Source organism: Lonchura striata, chromosome 8 (genome assembly GCF_046129695.1).
Source record: "Lonchura striata isolate bLonStr1 chromosome 8, bLonStr1.mat, whole genome shotgun sequence".
NCBI lineage: Eukaryota > Metazoa > Chordata > Aves > Passeriformes > Estrildidae > Lonchura > Lonchura striata.
In genome coordinates, this window is record NC_134610.1 from 7501606 (window position 1) to 7516913 (window position 15308).

General features: G+C 41.2%; 1 protein-coding gene across 1 annotated transcript in view; it reads left to right on the forward strand.

The window, feature by feature from the left end:
• The window catches only part of NCKAP5 (NCK associated protein 5), a 220590-nt gene extending 206111 nt beyond the window's left edge, over positions 1 to 14479 (forward strand). Inside the window, exon 18 of the mRNA XM_077784917.1 lies at positions 12860 to 14479. Within this exon, the coding sequence (XP_077641043.1) occupies positions 12860 to 13141 (282 nt within the window). The 3' untranslated portion in view covers positions 13142 to 14479. The remainder of the gene's footprint in view (positions 1 to 12859) is intronic.
• Positions 14480 to 15308: the final 829 nt, after the last annotated feature.

Genomic DNA, 15308 nt, shown 5'->3' on the forward strand with positions numbered 1-15308 from the left:
CTATTAGAGCATTCCTACAAATAAAATCCATGGTGAAAACATGGAAGCTGTGTTATGACATCATTAGTGGCATGGTGTTGAGAACAGAGGCAGCAGAGCAAGTCAAGGACAGCAGCCACCATTTAGAAGCTGGAGCCCTCCTGACTGACTGCTAAATACTAAATTGTCTTTGGAGCTTCTGTTTGTTTGTGGCAGCTTCATCCCTTGCTGTGATGATGGCAGAACATGAAGCGTCTGGCCGGGCAGGAAATTTAGGTATGAAGACATTTATCTTCTTGTCTTGTTCTACAAGGCAAATCCTGCTGGGTTTCTCCCTCCCATTCCACAGAGGCTGCCCAGTTAGTGTGCTTGGGAAGAGGAGAGGGGGCTAAGGCTGATGTCACCCGCAGGCGTCACACGCTCTGCTTTTAGCTCAGCGCTGTCCTTCTGTTCCTGTGAAAGTGCTGGGGAGCCCACTCTCTCTCCTCCACAGCCAAAAACTTCCATACAAAGCAGGGACTTGGGATTGCAGCTATCTCGTGCCATTCCTGGCAGAGATATCTGTGGGAAGGAGAACTTTTGCCTCCATATCCTGTTTCTCTGGTAGGCATGGAGCCTGGATGTCAAAGGATAGAAAAATCCAGATTTATGAATGTAGCATGATGTGGATAATTACCATTCATATTTACTCAGCAGGAGAAGCCACTCAGAGTCCATAGGCCCCAGGGCACAGAGCATGAAGATAAATATCTCCACAGGTTTCATAGGCTCTGGACAGCACAAACCCTGAGAGTTTTCACAGAACACTCCAATAGGAATGAAATCCCCAATGACTCCAATTGATACATCAAAGCCTGCCTTGCTGCTGCTGGTAGCACTAGAATTTGCTAACCTGTGCTAAGCCAATTTTTTGAGACAGTTGGGAGTTTAACAAACGTATTTCAAATGGTATTTTGGAGAAATCTCAAGCATGAGGGGAACTGGTCATGTTCTGTTCATTGCAGCAGATGGCATCCCATTTGGTGTTTGTTAGCTTTGTTTGCAGCTCAATATTTTGTTTCTAGGGGAACTCAGTAAGTTAAATAATTTATTTCTCTAATGCATCAAGAGTCTGATCCAAACTCTACTAAAGTCAGTGGAAAACATTTGATTAACTACCACGTTCAGTGGATTAAATGCCAGGTTCTGTATGTTGAAGAATATTTCAGATGCTCTCTGGTAAGAACCTCTGTGAGGCCTCTGCCTTTCCACAGAGAAATTTTTGCCTGCAAATAAAAAAAAATATTCAAATACATTAAAAAAGCTTAACAGAGAGGAGTGCAGGACTGTGGAGACAGGGGTGATGTTCTGGCTGAATATCCAAATTGCTAAGCCTCTCTTGCTATGAAATTCCCCATTTTTTAAATAAAGAATATAAATAATACCTTCCAGCTGCATTTGGAATTTAATCTAGTACTGTTAGCAGGCTGCTTTGAGAGCTTCGAAGGCCCCATAGCAGCACTAAGCAAATAATCATTATCACTTAATATTCTCATCAAGTATTCTTGCTCAAGATGGGATCTTGCATTGCAAGGGCTAGCCATAAACACATTGCTCCTGTGATGAGGAATTTTCCAAATATCAGAAGCAAATTCACACCCTGATCCTGCAAATGGTTTTGCATGGGCAGAACTCCACCACCTTCAGCAGTCCTGCTGTCCATACAGATTTCCTAACCATGCCTCTGCATGGAGCAAAGTTTTATTCCATTGTTACAAGTATTTGAATCCCGAGTAATCTAAGATACTGCAGAAAGCAACACTTTAAAGACTTTTTTTTTTTCCTAATAAATATTTAATGCCTGCTCATTTTCAGAATACAACATTTTTTTCAGATTCTTCATTCACTAGTAGGGCCTGGCAACTGGTTTGTTCTGTATTTTCATCCTGATTTTCTATTTGTATCATCTTTGGGCGTTCAAAACGTGAGTGTGTGTTAACTGTACAGTGTGTCTGCATGAATTCCAGTTGTATTTTAGTCCTCCTAGTGGCCTATTATATTAACAATATTACAGTCTGTGGCTTAGGCATAGGAACATGGTCTACATCACCAATACATCGCTGCAGTTGCAGCATTGATACTGCAGTAACACTCGTGCATTGCTAAGGTCAATAAGTCTCCTAAAGCATTTGTCCAGCAGATCCAGTCATGTGGCAGCTATCACTTCACACATTTGTCTTTTTATACAGAAATTGCAGTGAAATCAGTGAAAAAAAACAAACCAAAACAAAACAAAACCAGTAACTACTCTTCCCCTGCAGGAAGCCCACTGTGGGAGCAGGAGTCCATGCTGCTTCTTCACACCAAATTCCTTCTTCAGTCATACCCAGCTGGGGTTTTCTCACAGCCAGACAAGGGGAGTCAGAAACCACAAAACCAACGTTCCCAATATATCTTTTCACTGTGCCTTTTTTCTCTGAAAAAGCCTCGAAAGCCTTGCCAAAATATCACCTCACAACCTAGGGAGGGCCTTTTACAGCCCTGGTGGGCTCAGCGCAGTTACTTCCCTTTCAGGTCCTGTTAGATGCTTAACCTGAGCTTTGCTGGTACCCAGGGAGGTGGAAAGGCAAAGGTCTGTCCAGCACTTGTCCTTGAGTTTCTGTTTCAAGGCTGTGCCCCTCACAGGGAGTTTGCAACCACTGATGCCTCCTGCCAGATCCCAGTGGGAGCCATTCTGTATGCCTGGCTGGGCCACCAAGCAGGAGAGAGCTCCTCATGACCAGAAACAGATGTACTCCTTTCTAAAAGATGAAGTAAACACATCTAAATCCATAAATTGCCTAGAATTCCCCTCGGATCACAGCCAGATGATATGCATGTTAATCAAAATGGATATCAGTGCTTTAATTCAGTGAGGAGGCAAGTTCAACATTTATGAATCTCCTGGCTGTAGGAGCTTCCATCTGCATCTGTAGCAGTGGTTGTCTTGGTGCCCAGCATTGCTCTGCTTAATTGTGATTATTTCTAATAATTCTGTTTCTTAATTATCCTAATAATAGAGAAACAGTGTTTCTTTTTGAGCATCCTTATAGTTAAAAAAAAACATGAGCATTTCAGACATGAATTGCCTGTTCCCTGCACGTACCCCAGTGTGCATTTTGCACACACCAAGTGGGTGTTTTAAGGGTGTGAATGGCTGGCCCCAGAGTCAGGAGCAGCCAAAGAAAACTGCAGGGAAGGGAGCAAAGCTCCCACATCCCAGTGGGCACCTCCTTGTGCATGGCAGCATTGCTGCCATCCCTTCCTCCTCAGCACCTGCAGCTCCCCTGGGCTTCCCCAGGGATCCAGGAGCTCCAGCCACCAGGTCTGGCTTGGAAAACCTGGCCTCCAGCACATCTGAAACTCACCCATGGATTTCTTAGCTTTTAAATTGCATTTTTTTTTAACCTGATTATCTTCCAAAAGGTTGTCTAAATTCTTGATTAATTTTTGGGTTGGCTGTTTAATACAGTGTTTGGTTAACTAATTCATGTAGTTGTTTTTAATTATTGCCTTGCTATAAAATCATCCTAATAGAAGGTTGGGGGGTTTTTGTTTTCTTTCCAGTAGAATAGCAAGTTATTTTGTTATTCAAACAAGGCTTACTTCCTGCTGTTTTCAATAAGATTTTTAATAAATATGTAAATTTAAAAATTAATTTACTGCATACGTTTGGCAGCATGATTCTTGAACTGACAAAAGTTTGATGGATTGTAAAATTATCCTCCATAAAAATCATCAGTCACAGTAAACAGAATTTATCAGCCTCTGGTAATTCTACAGCTTTTTCTTCATCTTATCTCCTGTTAGGAACTCACTTAAAATTGATTATAATATAGTATGTTTCTAGAAATGTAATTCATTCATATATTAATTAGATTTTAGGTTAATATCCCATCATGGAATAGGACATGAGCCAACAGTGTTCTCCTGTTGTTGCAGAACTGCAGTAGAGAACCCTTGATTACTGTTCCCATGTGGTTTAACCACCAGGACTAATCACTAATCAAATTCAAACAACATAAAATGGAACATCCTTCATAGCATTTATTTTCTAGCTGACTTATACTATAGGCTTTTTATTGATACAACTTGCTGTACTGAAATGAACTAAAAATTGCAAGAGAGGATTTATCCTTCTACTTTAATTTGCTTCTGCAGCCTGTGCCTGAAACTCTGTCTTGGGTTTTTTGCGTGTTGTGCTGCTGTCCCTGCAATACTCTGCCCTACAGCAGAGATAAATTGTTTGCATAAATGTAGAAGGTCCATGTAGATGACTGTACTGTTATGTAGGATTTGTTAGCAGATGAACTTAAAGCATAGGTTTCCATCTGCAGTTCATGCTTTGCTTGAATCAGTGCTGAAACTCAGCTCATGACATCAGCTGGGGAGGTGGCAAGTGCAGTCGTGGAACCAGCATCAGTATTTGCATCTACCCTGTCCCACTTTTCTCTGAACACAAAGGAACTTCTCTAGTCTCATTGCAGAGTCAGAAAGCAGTGTGCATGTGCTTCAGGCTGCTGCAGATTTCCTGGGGGGGCAGCTGGGCTCTCCCCTCTTGCCCTGCTCCTCCAGGAGCACCCAGCCAGGGCAGGACTGCCCAGCCCCAGCCCTAACCCTCTCGCAGGGAAGCTGTAGAGGAGGGCACACCTAGTGGGTTTCTTTCCTTTGTGCCTTTCAGAAGCCAGGTGTCACAGAAGGGCAGTGGGTTTTGGTTAGAATCATTAGAGGTAAAAATCTCTGTTATGTAGAGTTGATTAAAATCTGTAGTGGAAAGGGAAATGTCAGCTTCAGGCTCGTAAAAAAAACTATGTTCTTGGACTGGGGTTTAAGAAAGCTAATTCAGAATTTTTTAACAATGAAGAAGACCCTGTTTTCAAATTCTAAAATGTTGACCTCTGTATTCCTGGTGAGAGCTTGGAAGAGCTTTAGCTCTGATGTGTGTGCACTGTGGACATGAAGGTTCCCTCTGCAGCAGCTGAGCAATCCAGTCACACAGATGGGTCTGGAAAGATTGTCTCTTCCCAAATTTCCTTCCCCCTCAGAGGCTAAAAGTAAAAAAAGCCCTATTTGCTGTGGAACTTTGTTTAAACTACCTCCCTGAATCATTCTGAGAACTTGCAAGAAGGGACATTACCTTTCCTTCCTCTGCAGGTCTCCCAGCAGAAATTCTTGCTCACTGAACTCTCCCCAGACAGCACAGCCCCCTTAATGCCCTCAGCAAGCCAGTCCTCATAGCTGGGAGAATTATTCCTACATCTTTTTGTCATCCTGCTGATTTCCTCTTGATCCTGCCACATTATCTTGCTTCTTCAGTGGTTGGCTCAATGATCTTAAAGGTCTTTTCCAACCTAACCAGTCCTGTTATTCCATTATTCTCTTTCTACTGCTTCTGTCTTTTTATCCACAGGTCAGCTGGATGGTCACAGGCTATGAATCTAGTCCAGTGCACAAAAGACAGGATTACTAGTGAGGAAAATTCTTACTCTTCCAATTACCTTTTGCAGTACAGTCTTGGAGTGCAATTCCATTTTTCCAGTTCCAGTATTTCAGGTGAACGACATACAGACAAATTGTATTATTCAAAAAAGCCAAAGGGGGAAAATGAAGACAGGTAAGAACACAGCTAATACTCAGGAACAGTAGTATGAGAATAGTTCAGCCATACAGAAGAAATTACTCTGATTACTGAAAATGTCATTGAGATTATATGTTATATGAGTACAATCCTGCATTTACTGAGTTTGAGAGGATCTTTTTCTCATCAGTCAAATGGAAGATAGAATTTGTACCTTTAAGAAATGCATTTGGTACTGGATTTAAAAAAAAAAAAACAAACCTTCAAGCTGTTTCAAGCTGTACTTTTTTCCCCTCCTGGATTCAGGTCCAGATCAGTGCAAGTATCCAAATTTTTAAAAAAATCAACCAAACCTCTATTCTAGAATAAAATTGTAGCCCTTTTTTTGTACAAAGCCCCTTCTTTATTGAAGCAATCAGCCATACTTTTCTCAAGGTAGGGCTAATTACTTTCATTCAGTAGGACAAACCTCTGTATATTTAAACTCCACAAGGTTGAAATACAGTCTGATGAAGACTGAAACAGTGAAATTATGTAGGACTGCATAGTTCCAGTACTATTTGGTTATCACTGACAACATAACCCTTCATATAATTCTGTCAAGGCAGAGTGACCTTGACCTTCAAATGGTTAAGTCAAGTTCAGTACCTTTGTCACCAGTCTAACCTTTCAGTATGATTTGTTTTCACTGCCATTTTTTTCAATCACTAGAAAATCAGAAAAATCTTGCTATTTAACTCCCTCTACAAGTAAAGCTAAAAGGATCTCTGAGAAGTTAAGTGAATTCTATACATCTCTTGTTCATTTTCAGTCCATCAGGTTCTAAAAACTGAGCAACAGCTTCCTTTCTCACCATGGATATTTCTTCCTTAATGCCTTGTGGTGAGGTTCTGATTGCACTAAGCATTGCTTTTAGTGGGTAGATTCCCTCTGTGAGAAGCAAAATTGGTGATTCTGCCAACGTGAACAGAGTGAGGCTGTGCTTTGCCTTCTGGAGAAAGTACTGGTGTTTAATTGCTTTTCTTTTTAATACATTGCCTCAACACACTTGGCTGAGCACCAGCACCATTATCACTTTCTGAGGTATTGCCACTTAGAATTGTATTTTCTTATTCCTTTTTTAATAAACTTTGTCCATGCAGAGTTGGTATAGCCAGTGGCCATTCTGAGGCACCATGGGAAAATAGCATTTTTGCCATTCAGGTTGTACCTGAACAAAGGCAAAAAGCCTGGGAACTCAGACCTCAACACCCTGGTTTATTAAATTATGCCAAAGTTCAAAGAGCGTTGGTATAAACCTAATCAGGTCAAATAGTCTTGTCATGTCAAGGAAATATTCATGTATGAGGATGTTAATCTTGGCATTAAAATGCTGAATGTACTGAGTCATCTCATCATTTAATGAAAATTCTGCTTTTGAAAGCATAAGGCCCAACTCACTAAACTAAATTCTTTTATCTCCTAAACCACACAAGAATTCAAGCTATAGACAACTTAAGTTTCAAATCCTCAGTCCATTGGGCAATAGCTGTTTGTCCAGATCTGCAGCTATGGATCATACACAGTTTGTGATAATCAGCTGCTTTTCCTCCAAGATAATTCACTTACAATTCAGGATCATGAGAAATGCTTTCCTTGTGATACTGAAATATATTTGTAGATTTTTATACTCTGAAATACAGTAGGTAAACTTTGATTACATAGTCATTGTTACATTACCCATAATGCCATAAGGGGATGATACATACCAATGTATATCTGGCTTTCCTATCAGCTGCTGAACATACTAATTAACTTAAAAATGCTTCCTAGCAATGCTTTTTTTAACACAAAAGAAGCTGGCACTTATTGTTTATCATGGAAATCTGATGGTGTGTCTCTGAGAATGTCATTATCTGCTACAGCAAAATAATTTTGGGATTTCTGCTCAAGTAGAAAAAGAAAAATGATTCATTATTTCAGAAATTATTTTACTGTCAGTCCAGAAAATAGATGAAAGCTTCTGACAATGTACAATGGAGAGCAAGGCTTATCTTATTATTTAAAGTTATGCTTTAAAGAGAAAGAGGTTCAAATATCCCATTTTTAGCTCAGCTGTAATGCAGCAGAGGTCACGCAGTTACAGCTTTCACCTTTGTGGTTTGCTGGATGTGGCTGTGTAGCTCTTGTCACTGCAGAGTGTCACTTGTTCACCTGATGTTCAGTGAGATCTGGAGATTGTTCACTTTGCACAGAGCCTGCATGGTATTCTGTCCTGCCTGGAGGACAGACAGCCACTGCCCAACCCTTTTCACATGACACCTTCTACTGCAAACAGTGGTGTGACACCAGAGAATTCAGTGGGAAGTTAAGTTCTGATGAGACCAGGACATCTCTGGTCAGAAAACTGCCCTGTATCTCCTTGCTCTACAAGAAGCTGTGAAACTATTCAAATTGTCCCACTGAACAGGTTATGTATGAGCAGCCCACATGGTGCTGCACCAGCAGATCCCACTTAGACCCATTGTGTCGTAAATACAAAGCAGTTACAGGACTTAGAGGATAACTAAATTGGAAGAACTGTGAATTTAAAATAAGAAATAGTGGCTCCTGGGATCAAGTTTACCCTGAGCATACGCAGACAAAGCAACAAGCAATTTTTAAAAAGTAAAATCTGGAAAATTGTTTTCCCTTGCAATAAAGTTATGAGCAATAACTAAAAAAAACCAAAAGGGAGCATACTGTGTATCTTCTATTAGAGATCAGATCTGAAACGAAGGTCCTTGAGTTATACAATTAAGTATTGATTTTGCTGATCTATGTTTAATTCTCATAGCAATTTTGTTGTTTTTACCCAATAGTGTTTTGCAGTTATACTTCACTTGAAGCAATGCTCTTCTTGCTTTTGTGTTAATCTAAAAACTAAATTGCCCAATGCATGAGAGACATAAATAAAGTTCATTTTATTCCTTTTTGTAAGTGATTCTGAGCTCTTTAAAGTGTTGCTTAACTAAACTTAGACAGCTGGAAAATGCATTTATCCTGCAGAATGGTTCATTGCTATTTCTGGGCTCTGGTGGGACTCATAAGCATAGCCTGACCTCCAGATAATCAAAGCTTCTGTGTGTTACCACATTCAAGAAATGGCCTTGCTGCTGCTTTCCTTCCTGCACACGAGTGTGGGGTCCTCTGTGCCTGTGAACCAGCCCATCCTTCCCTGCTCCTGCTTCCCACTACACTTGAGGGATCCTTGTGCTGTTCAAAAGGGCTGCAGCTCTTCCTGGTCCTTGATCACACAGCTCTGAAAAGGCATTCTACCCACACGTAACCTCTCATTTTTACAGTTTGCAGAAAACCTAATTTGATGTCTTAATGTAGGAATAACACCTATTTATAATGTATCAGTGTAACTGCAGGCTAGTTTTGTTTTCCTAATTTGCTGTGCTTGAAGTGACACGCCAGATTTCATTACATCACTAACGGGTTTTAGTTATTCCCTTTAGGATGTTGCCAGCAAGGAAACATTATTCTGATTCATGACTCATGGGTTTATATCAAAGTGATGTGGCTCGTGATGAATGTCTGTGTATGTCAGGAAGAGTTTCTCCTCTTCTGACAACTGCTCACTGCTCTCAGGTGGTGCAAGGCACCCCATGCTGGGCAGGCAAGAAACTCCAGCTGTGGGAAGCTCTCCACCTATACAGTGGAGCAGAACAACAAATTCTCCCTGTACCCTAAGGCCATAAGGGTACAGATTTTCCAGACAAAAATACACTTAGGATAAGTAAAAGAAGCTAACCATTGATCTGCTTTAGGGTGATGGGCCAGAGCTGTTACAGAGGCTGTGAAAACTACAGTTCTTGTCTGTACTGAGCCTTTTTTCCTTTATTTCTGTTATCTGTCTCTTGTAGACCAGAATCAATTAATACTTAGGAAAACATACAGAGTCCACACCAAATGCAGCACTCACCTTGATCACAGAACACATCAGAATAGTCAACAGCAAAGTCAACACTTTAAGGCTGAAATGGTTCTAAGCATTGCAGCTCAGAAGGATCCTGTGCTGTTAGTCCATCTTGGCTCTTGTAGCAGCACTGAGCAAAATCATGGAGTCTTTCTCTTTGCTTGGTGACAAAACCAGCTGTTCACTGCACAGAAAGCCACGCCTGGCACAGCAGAGATATGAGTGGAAAACATGGCTTAGAGGTTAGGGGCTCCCTACACCCCTTCCCAAATCCCACCCAGCCCTCCTGGGCGTAGGACACACCCGCCTCACCTTCCACTCTGCAGAAGCAGCTGCTGAGTACCATTTCAGCATGATTCTCAAATGCATTCATGAACTAATTACTTTAAAATACACCATGCTAACCTCTTTGAGCTAACCCCTGTTCTTTGTTATAGCTGTGACTCTGCTGCAGTCAATAGCAAATCTACATAAAAAAACCCAAAGAAACTACATAACCATGTACACAATTCATCAATCAAATTCTAACTATAGTTGTTTTGCTTTTGTCTTTTGATTAATCTAGCAGCTTTTGAGACCGCCATGAATAATAAGAAACTTATTTAAGGTTGAATCTAAATAAACACTCTTTGCTAGCTAATTTTTTACAAGTTGTATACATAGTAACTAGAGAAAAAAAAACTTGGGTTAACATTTCTGTTCTGACACAGAAGATAAAGAAATGACCAGTGACTTTTTAGCTCTAGGAATGTATGTAATTGTGTTTTTGTGAGAGAAAATGATTTGTTGATTGTGCAGATTCTTACATTAATATCTCTGCCTAAAGTTTTATTTTTGCTTATGAGTTTTCTTCTGTGTTAAAGAAAGGAAGTTTCAGGTTGTTTTACAGAAGGATATAACTGGGCACAAAGACACCTAAAAAGGACAACTCTGTGTCCAAGAAATAAGTATAACTTATTTCTGAATTGTTTCTTGTTTTGCTAATAAATTTTTCTACTACTGTTAGAATCAGTTTTCCCTTTAAGCTCTGATATATTGTAGATGTACTGTTCACTACTCAGAATCTTTTGCCAACAGGTTTCTCTGATGAGCTTCAGTTCACTTCAATTTCACTCGATTCAAGGTCTTTGTTTAAAATTTGTAGAGTACTTTTGTTCCCTGCAGTTTCTCTAATGTACTTTATAAAATAAATGAGAAACTAAAGTGTGATTAAAGTAGGATTGTAGCCTAGGTTGTGCTTGAAGGGTGTAAAAAACTATTGATACTGCATATATGCAGAACATACCAATGAATTCAGTCTGGTTTGTCCTGAGGTGTGAATCCATCCTCAGCAGGATAGCCAGAATCCTCCTCTGATTGTGATGCTTCACCCAGACTGCTCTGTCCTGCAGATTCTCCAGGTGCTCCTCCTGCCCAGGAGTTGAAATTAGCTCCACTGGAATCAATGAGAGTTTTATCACAGGCCTTACTAACCCCAGTATTGAGTCCTGCAGTCTCAAGTCTGTGCTAACTAGTCACATTCAATTTATCTAAAGAAAAGCTGTGAAGTGGGAAAATTAAAGACAGAGAAACATCATTTAGTCTGCCATATAATAAAGTATTTTAGGCTTAGCACTCTGAAAAGCAAAAAGTGCTAACATGTGTTATTGATGCCATGGCTGAGAATATTCTCATCTGGCCTACAGAGAAATGAAACAACTTTTTCAGTATTTCAAATGAGGGCAAAGGGGAGAGCATTTCCAGGTAAAGTTGTGAAAAATTTCTGTTGTAGGGTCCTAAATTTATGTTCATTCCCATTACCAAGGGTAATATTCCTCTCAGAAAATATTTTAATTACAGATATTGAAGACCTTAGTTTTAACTGTCATCTAAAATTAGAATCCAACACAACATTCCCTAAAACCTTTTAGACTCAAGATTAATTAATGCACCAAACAGAAAATGTTCATTTGCTAAGACTTTAGGATCTCCTGTTGCTTTGCTTAAGTTTGTTTGAAACATTTCCCAAAAATAGTAATCTAATCCATGCATTGTCATTTTATGAGATGTGACAAAATCAGAGCAAAACCAGTCATTGGAATGGCATTTCAATTTTTATCTAACTATCCATCAAAACAAGCAATCAAACTATGTAACAATTTGTCTTCCTCTCACCAAAGATTGCCAGGGAGGAACAGCACAGTGTGCACAACATTTCACTGACTTGAAGCTTGAATTCTTCAGAAAATTGTAAGGACCCTTTACAACTGCACATGTAATGACCCACAGCATCCACACATCTGCCCAAGCTATATCTTCAGTGTGCTTAAAATACCATTTCATTTCTAGCTAAACAGAAATGTTCATGCCTTGGATTTACAGTAATTTACTGATTCTGTCTTTGCCATCTGATGGCTGTACCAAAAATGAGGAATGGCTTTGCACTCTGATGGCATATCTCAGAATGCTTGAATCTTATCTGCCCAGGAGGTTATTGAATGTTGATTGTAAAATGTTGAATGCTATCCCATATATCTCTGGTAATACGATCCGTAAGAGGAGTTAGTTACTCAGATTTTGAAACACTCTATATATGAACAGCAGGTCATTTTTATTGAGCTGCTCCCTACACAGTTCCCTAATGATTCCTTGGTCAGATCTCTGATTGAAAATACCAGTAGCTCACAAAGGGATAAAATTACTCTGGTACAATCCTACCGTGTGTTTTTAATATAATGTGCTAATACATGGTCCAGTGTTGCCACAGAATTCTGTGGGAAAGCCTGGCCAATATCTGATTGATTCTGGTCTGTGGGGATCGGCCCAGTTCTCTGCAATTTCCTCTCTTTGCTTTCTTGTCTATTAGAGAGGGTTTGGCTTTGTGGAAATCGATAGGCTTATACATGCAAAATGTGAGGCTATTCCCTAGCAAGTTTCATTTGCATCCTTAATTTATGGAAAATGCTGTTTTCTCCTCTGCACTTTTTTTTTTTTTCCCCAAACTCTACTTAAACAAATACCTATTTGAACATACTCCCCTGAAGTATTCGTGCAGGAAAAGATCTGAATTCCTGTGAGGATGGTGGAGATGTTTAACTCATGCACAGCCAGGGTGTGCTACTTAGGACCTTAATAGCACTTGAGTGTTACATAAATGTAGTTCTATTTGTCTTAGCAGAATCATTAAAGCTTTGATTTATCCTGAAATGGACACTAATGTCCTATTTAATCATAACAGTTATTTAAGCATCTAACAATCTATTTCCTCTCACCCTGTGAACTTTAGAAAGATGGTAATTAATGGTGTACAATAGGATAATTTTTAAAGGAATATGCTTCCAATAATTCTCCCACTTTTACAGAAATTGAAGCCAACTGAAGAAACAAAAGAAGATTCCCAGAACAGAGTATCTAAAATTTCCCTGGAGTCTCTCAATAAATTTAACAGCAATAATGTACTTTTATTAGAAAAAGAGAAGAACTGTCTGAACAAGGTTGAAGGACAGAAGGAAGAAAATGGAAAGAAAGAAGCGGCTTCCTTGAATAGCTCGGGTCGGCAGGATGTGGACAATTTGGAATCCTTGAGTGATTCCCTGTATGACAGCTTCTCCTCCTGTGCCAGCCAAGGCTCCAACGACGTTTAGGGACACTTCCCAGCAGGCTGCAGCACGGAGTGGAGCTGAAGGTGAGCGTGGAGAGAGGAGGGAGAGGAGACTGTGACAATTCCCCCTCGAGCTCGCTCTGCTCCCATCAGGGTGTTCTGACCTCCCACCACACAGCAATAAGGCAGGGCAGCATCACAGTGGTGCAGGGGACTCAACACACCCAACACAACGAATACACAGAGTAAAGTCTTAATTTTGCACTTTTGTGAATATCTGTACAGTTGTAAATATCTTGGGAAAATATATTTGTAGGGATACACGACAGCAATAAATATTAAATTGGTGCTATGCTCCTGTAATGGCAGATTACTAACTTAAAGAAATTGGTGTGAATATTAACAAAAAAGCTAGTAGATTTTTTTAAAAAGTTATAATTGTCCTAGTCTTAAAACTGTATGTAGAAACACTGCATTACCATAAACTCGAGTCTGCCAGATTGTCTTTAATAAACTCTCATGAACTCCCTTTTAGAAAACGTATTTTATTTTTTCTTTTTAGTGCAATTCCATACAGGTATTCTAGGGAAACATGCATTTCAGTTATTGCAACTTCACAACAGGTGTCTTATTTCAAAAGGGTTTTGACTTTTGACATGGCAAGAAAATTAATAGATTAAAAGGCCTGATACTGCTGGCATTGGCTTCATCAATCATGCACATAACTGTTTGAAAGATCAGGGTCAAAGCAATTCACTTCTGACACAAACAGGAGTCCTGTAGGAATGAGAACCACATAAACTACCCTGTACTTCTAACTGCAACGTGGCTTTTAAACTTCCACGTCCTCTGCACTGTACTCATTTCCCATCAAATTATAAATGTACCATAATGTGTTATCTTTTCTAGTCTCTATTTGGTCTTAAGTAAATTCTGAACACTAAAATTATTTTTTTAAAACACTAAACAACTCCTGTTTGTGACACACTAAAATGTTGGTGCTAACCAGTACTAGTTCAAACATATCTTGGAGCAGGGGGATTGGGCTGTATTGGGTGTTTTTGGTTTTTTTCTACAAAGGTTGTTTATATATGTAAGGGAGAGTCTATTTCAAAGGTTCTGTGTATTTTTTCTAGATGTGAAGTATTTATAACTGCTTTTTGTACAGCAATTGTAAACTAGATATATTTGGAGTATTTCTAGACTCTACAGTTTCTTTAGCACATGCTTGTTAATCTTTGAAATATTGTATGATCAGTGTTACTATTTTGTGCAATTTGTTATATTTTAATTCTTTTCTGCCCTAAACTTGCATCGTCTTTTTCAACTTTTAAGAAATTTTCATTGAAACATCTTTCGTAAATAAAACTTCTCTTGCCTACCGGTGCCTGCTGAGGGGTTTTGGGAAGGGGATGATGCTGTGACAGCTTGGGCTGGGTCAGGGGGTACCCACCGGGCCGCCCCGCAGAAGGGCGGTGTTCAGAGAATTCGTGACACGGGGCTGTTAAACAGCGATTTCAGCTTAATTAACTCTTCCTTGGAGCAGAGCTGTGGAACGATCACTGGGAAATAACGTGGTGATGCGGAGAGACCACGGAGACGGTCCCAGCAGGGACGGCGTGGGCGCGGCACCGCGGGCTGCCCTGCCCGTCCCTCCCCACGGGCGCTGCCCAGCCCCCGACGGCTCCTCGTCACCCCATCCCATCCCATCCCATCCCATCCCATCCCATCCCAATCCCATCCCAATCCCATCCCATCGTCAGCTCCCCCCGGCCCATCCCGCCGTGTGCCCGCGGAGGAGGCAGGGTCTGAGCGCGGCCACCGCGCCCTTTCCCCCCCGTTTTGTTACGCTGGAATTCCCTTTTAGGGGGCTGGGAGGAGGGAATGGCGGGGCCGCGCCTCCCCTCAGCCCCTGCCGGGGTCGTGGGTGCTGCGGGGCGTACGTGGGAGGGAGCGGCGCTCGCAGCGGGGCCCGGCCCGGCAGCGCCGCGGACGCGCTCCGGCTGCCACCTGTGCGCTCGGGCGGGGACAGGCAGGGACCGGGACAGGCAGGGACCGGGACACGGCACGGACCGGGACGAGTCCCACGGCGCGGGGTCTGTGCCCGAGCCGAGGAGGAGGCGCGGATGCGATGATGAGCAGCCCCGGCGGGCAGAGGGTCGCGGGGCCCCTCGGCAGCGCCGTGCGAGCCGAGCCCGGAGCTGGAGCCG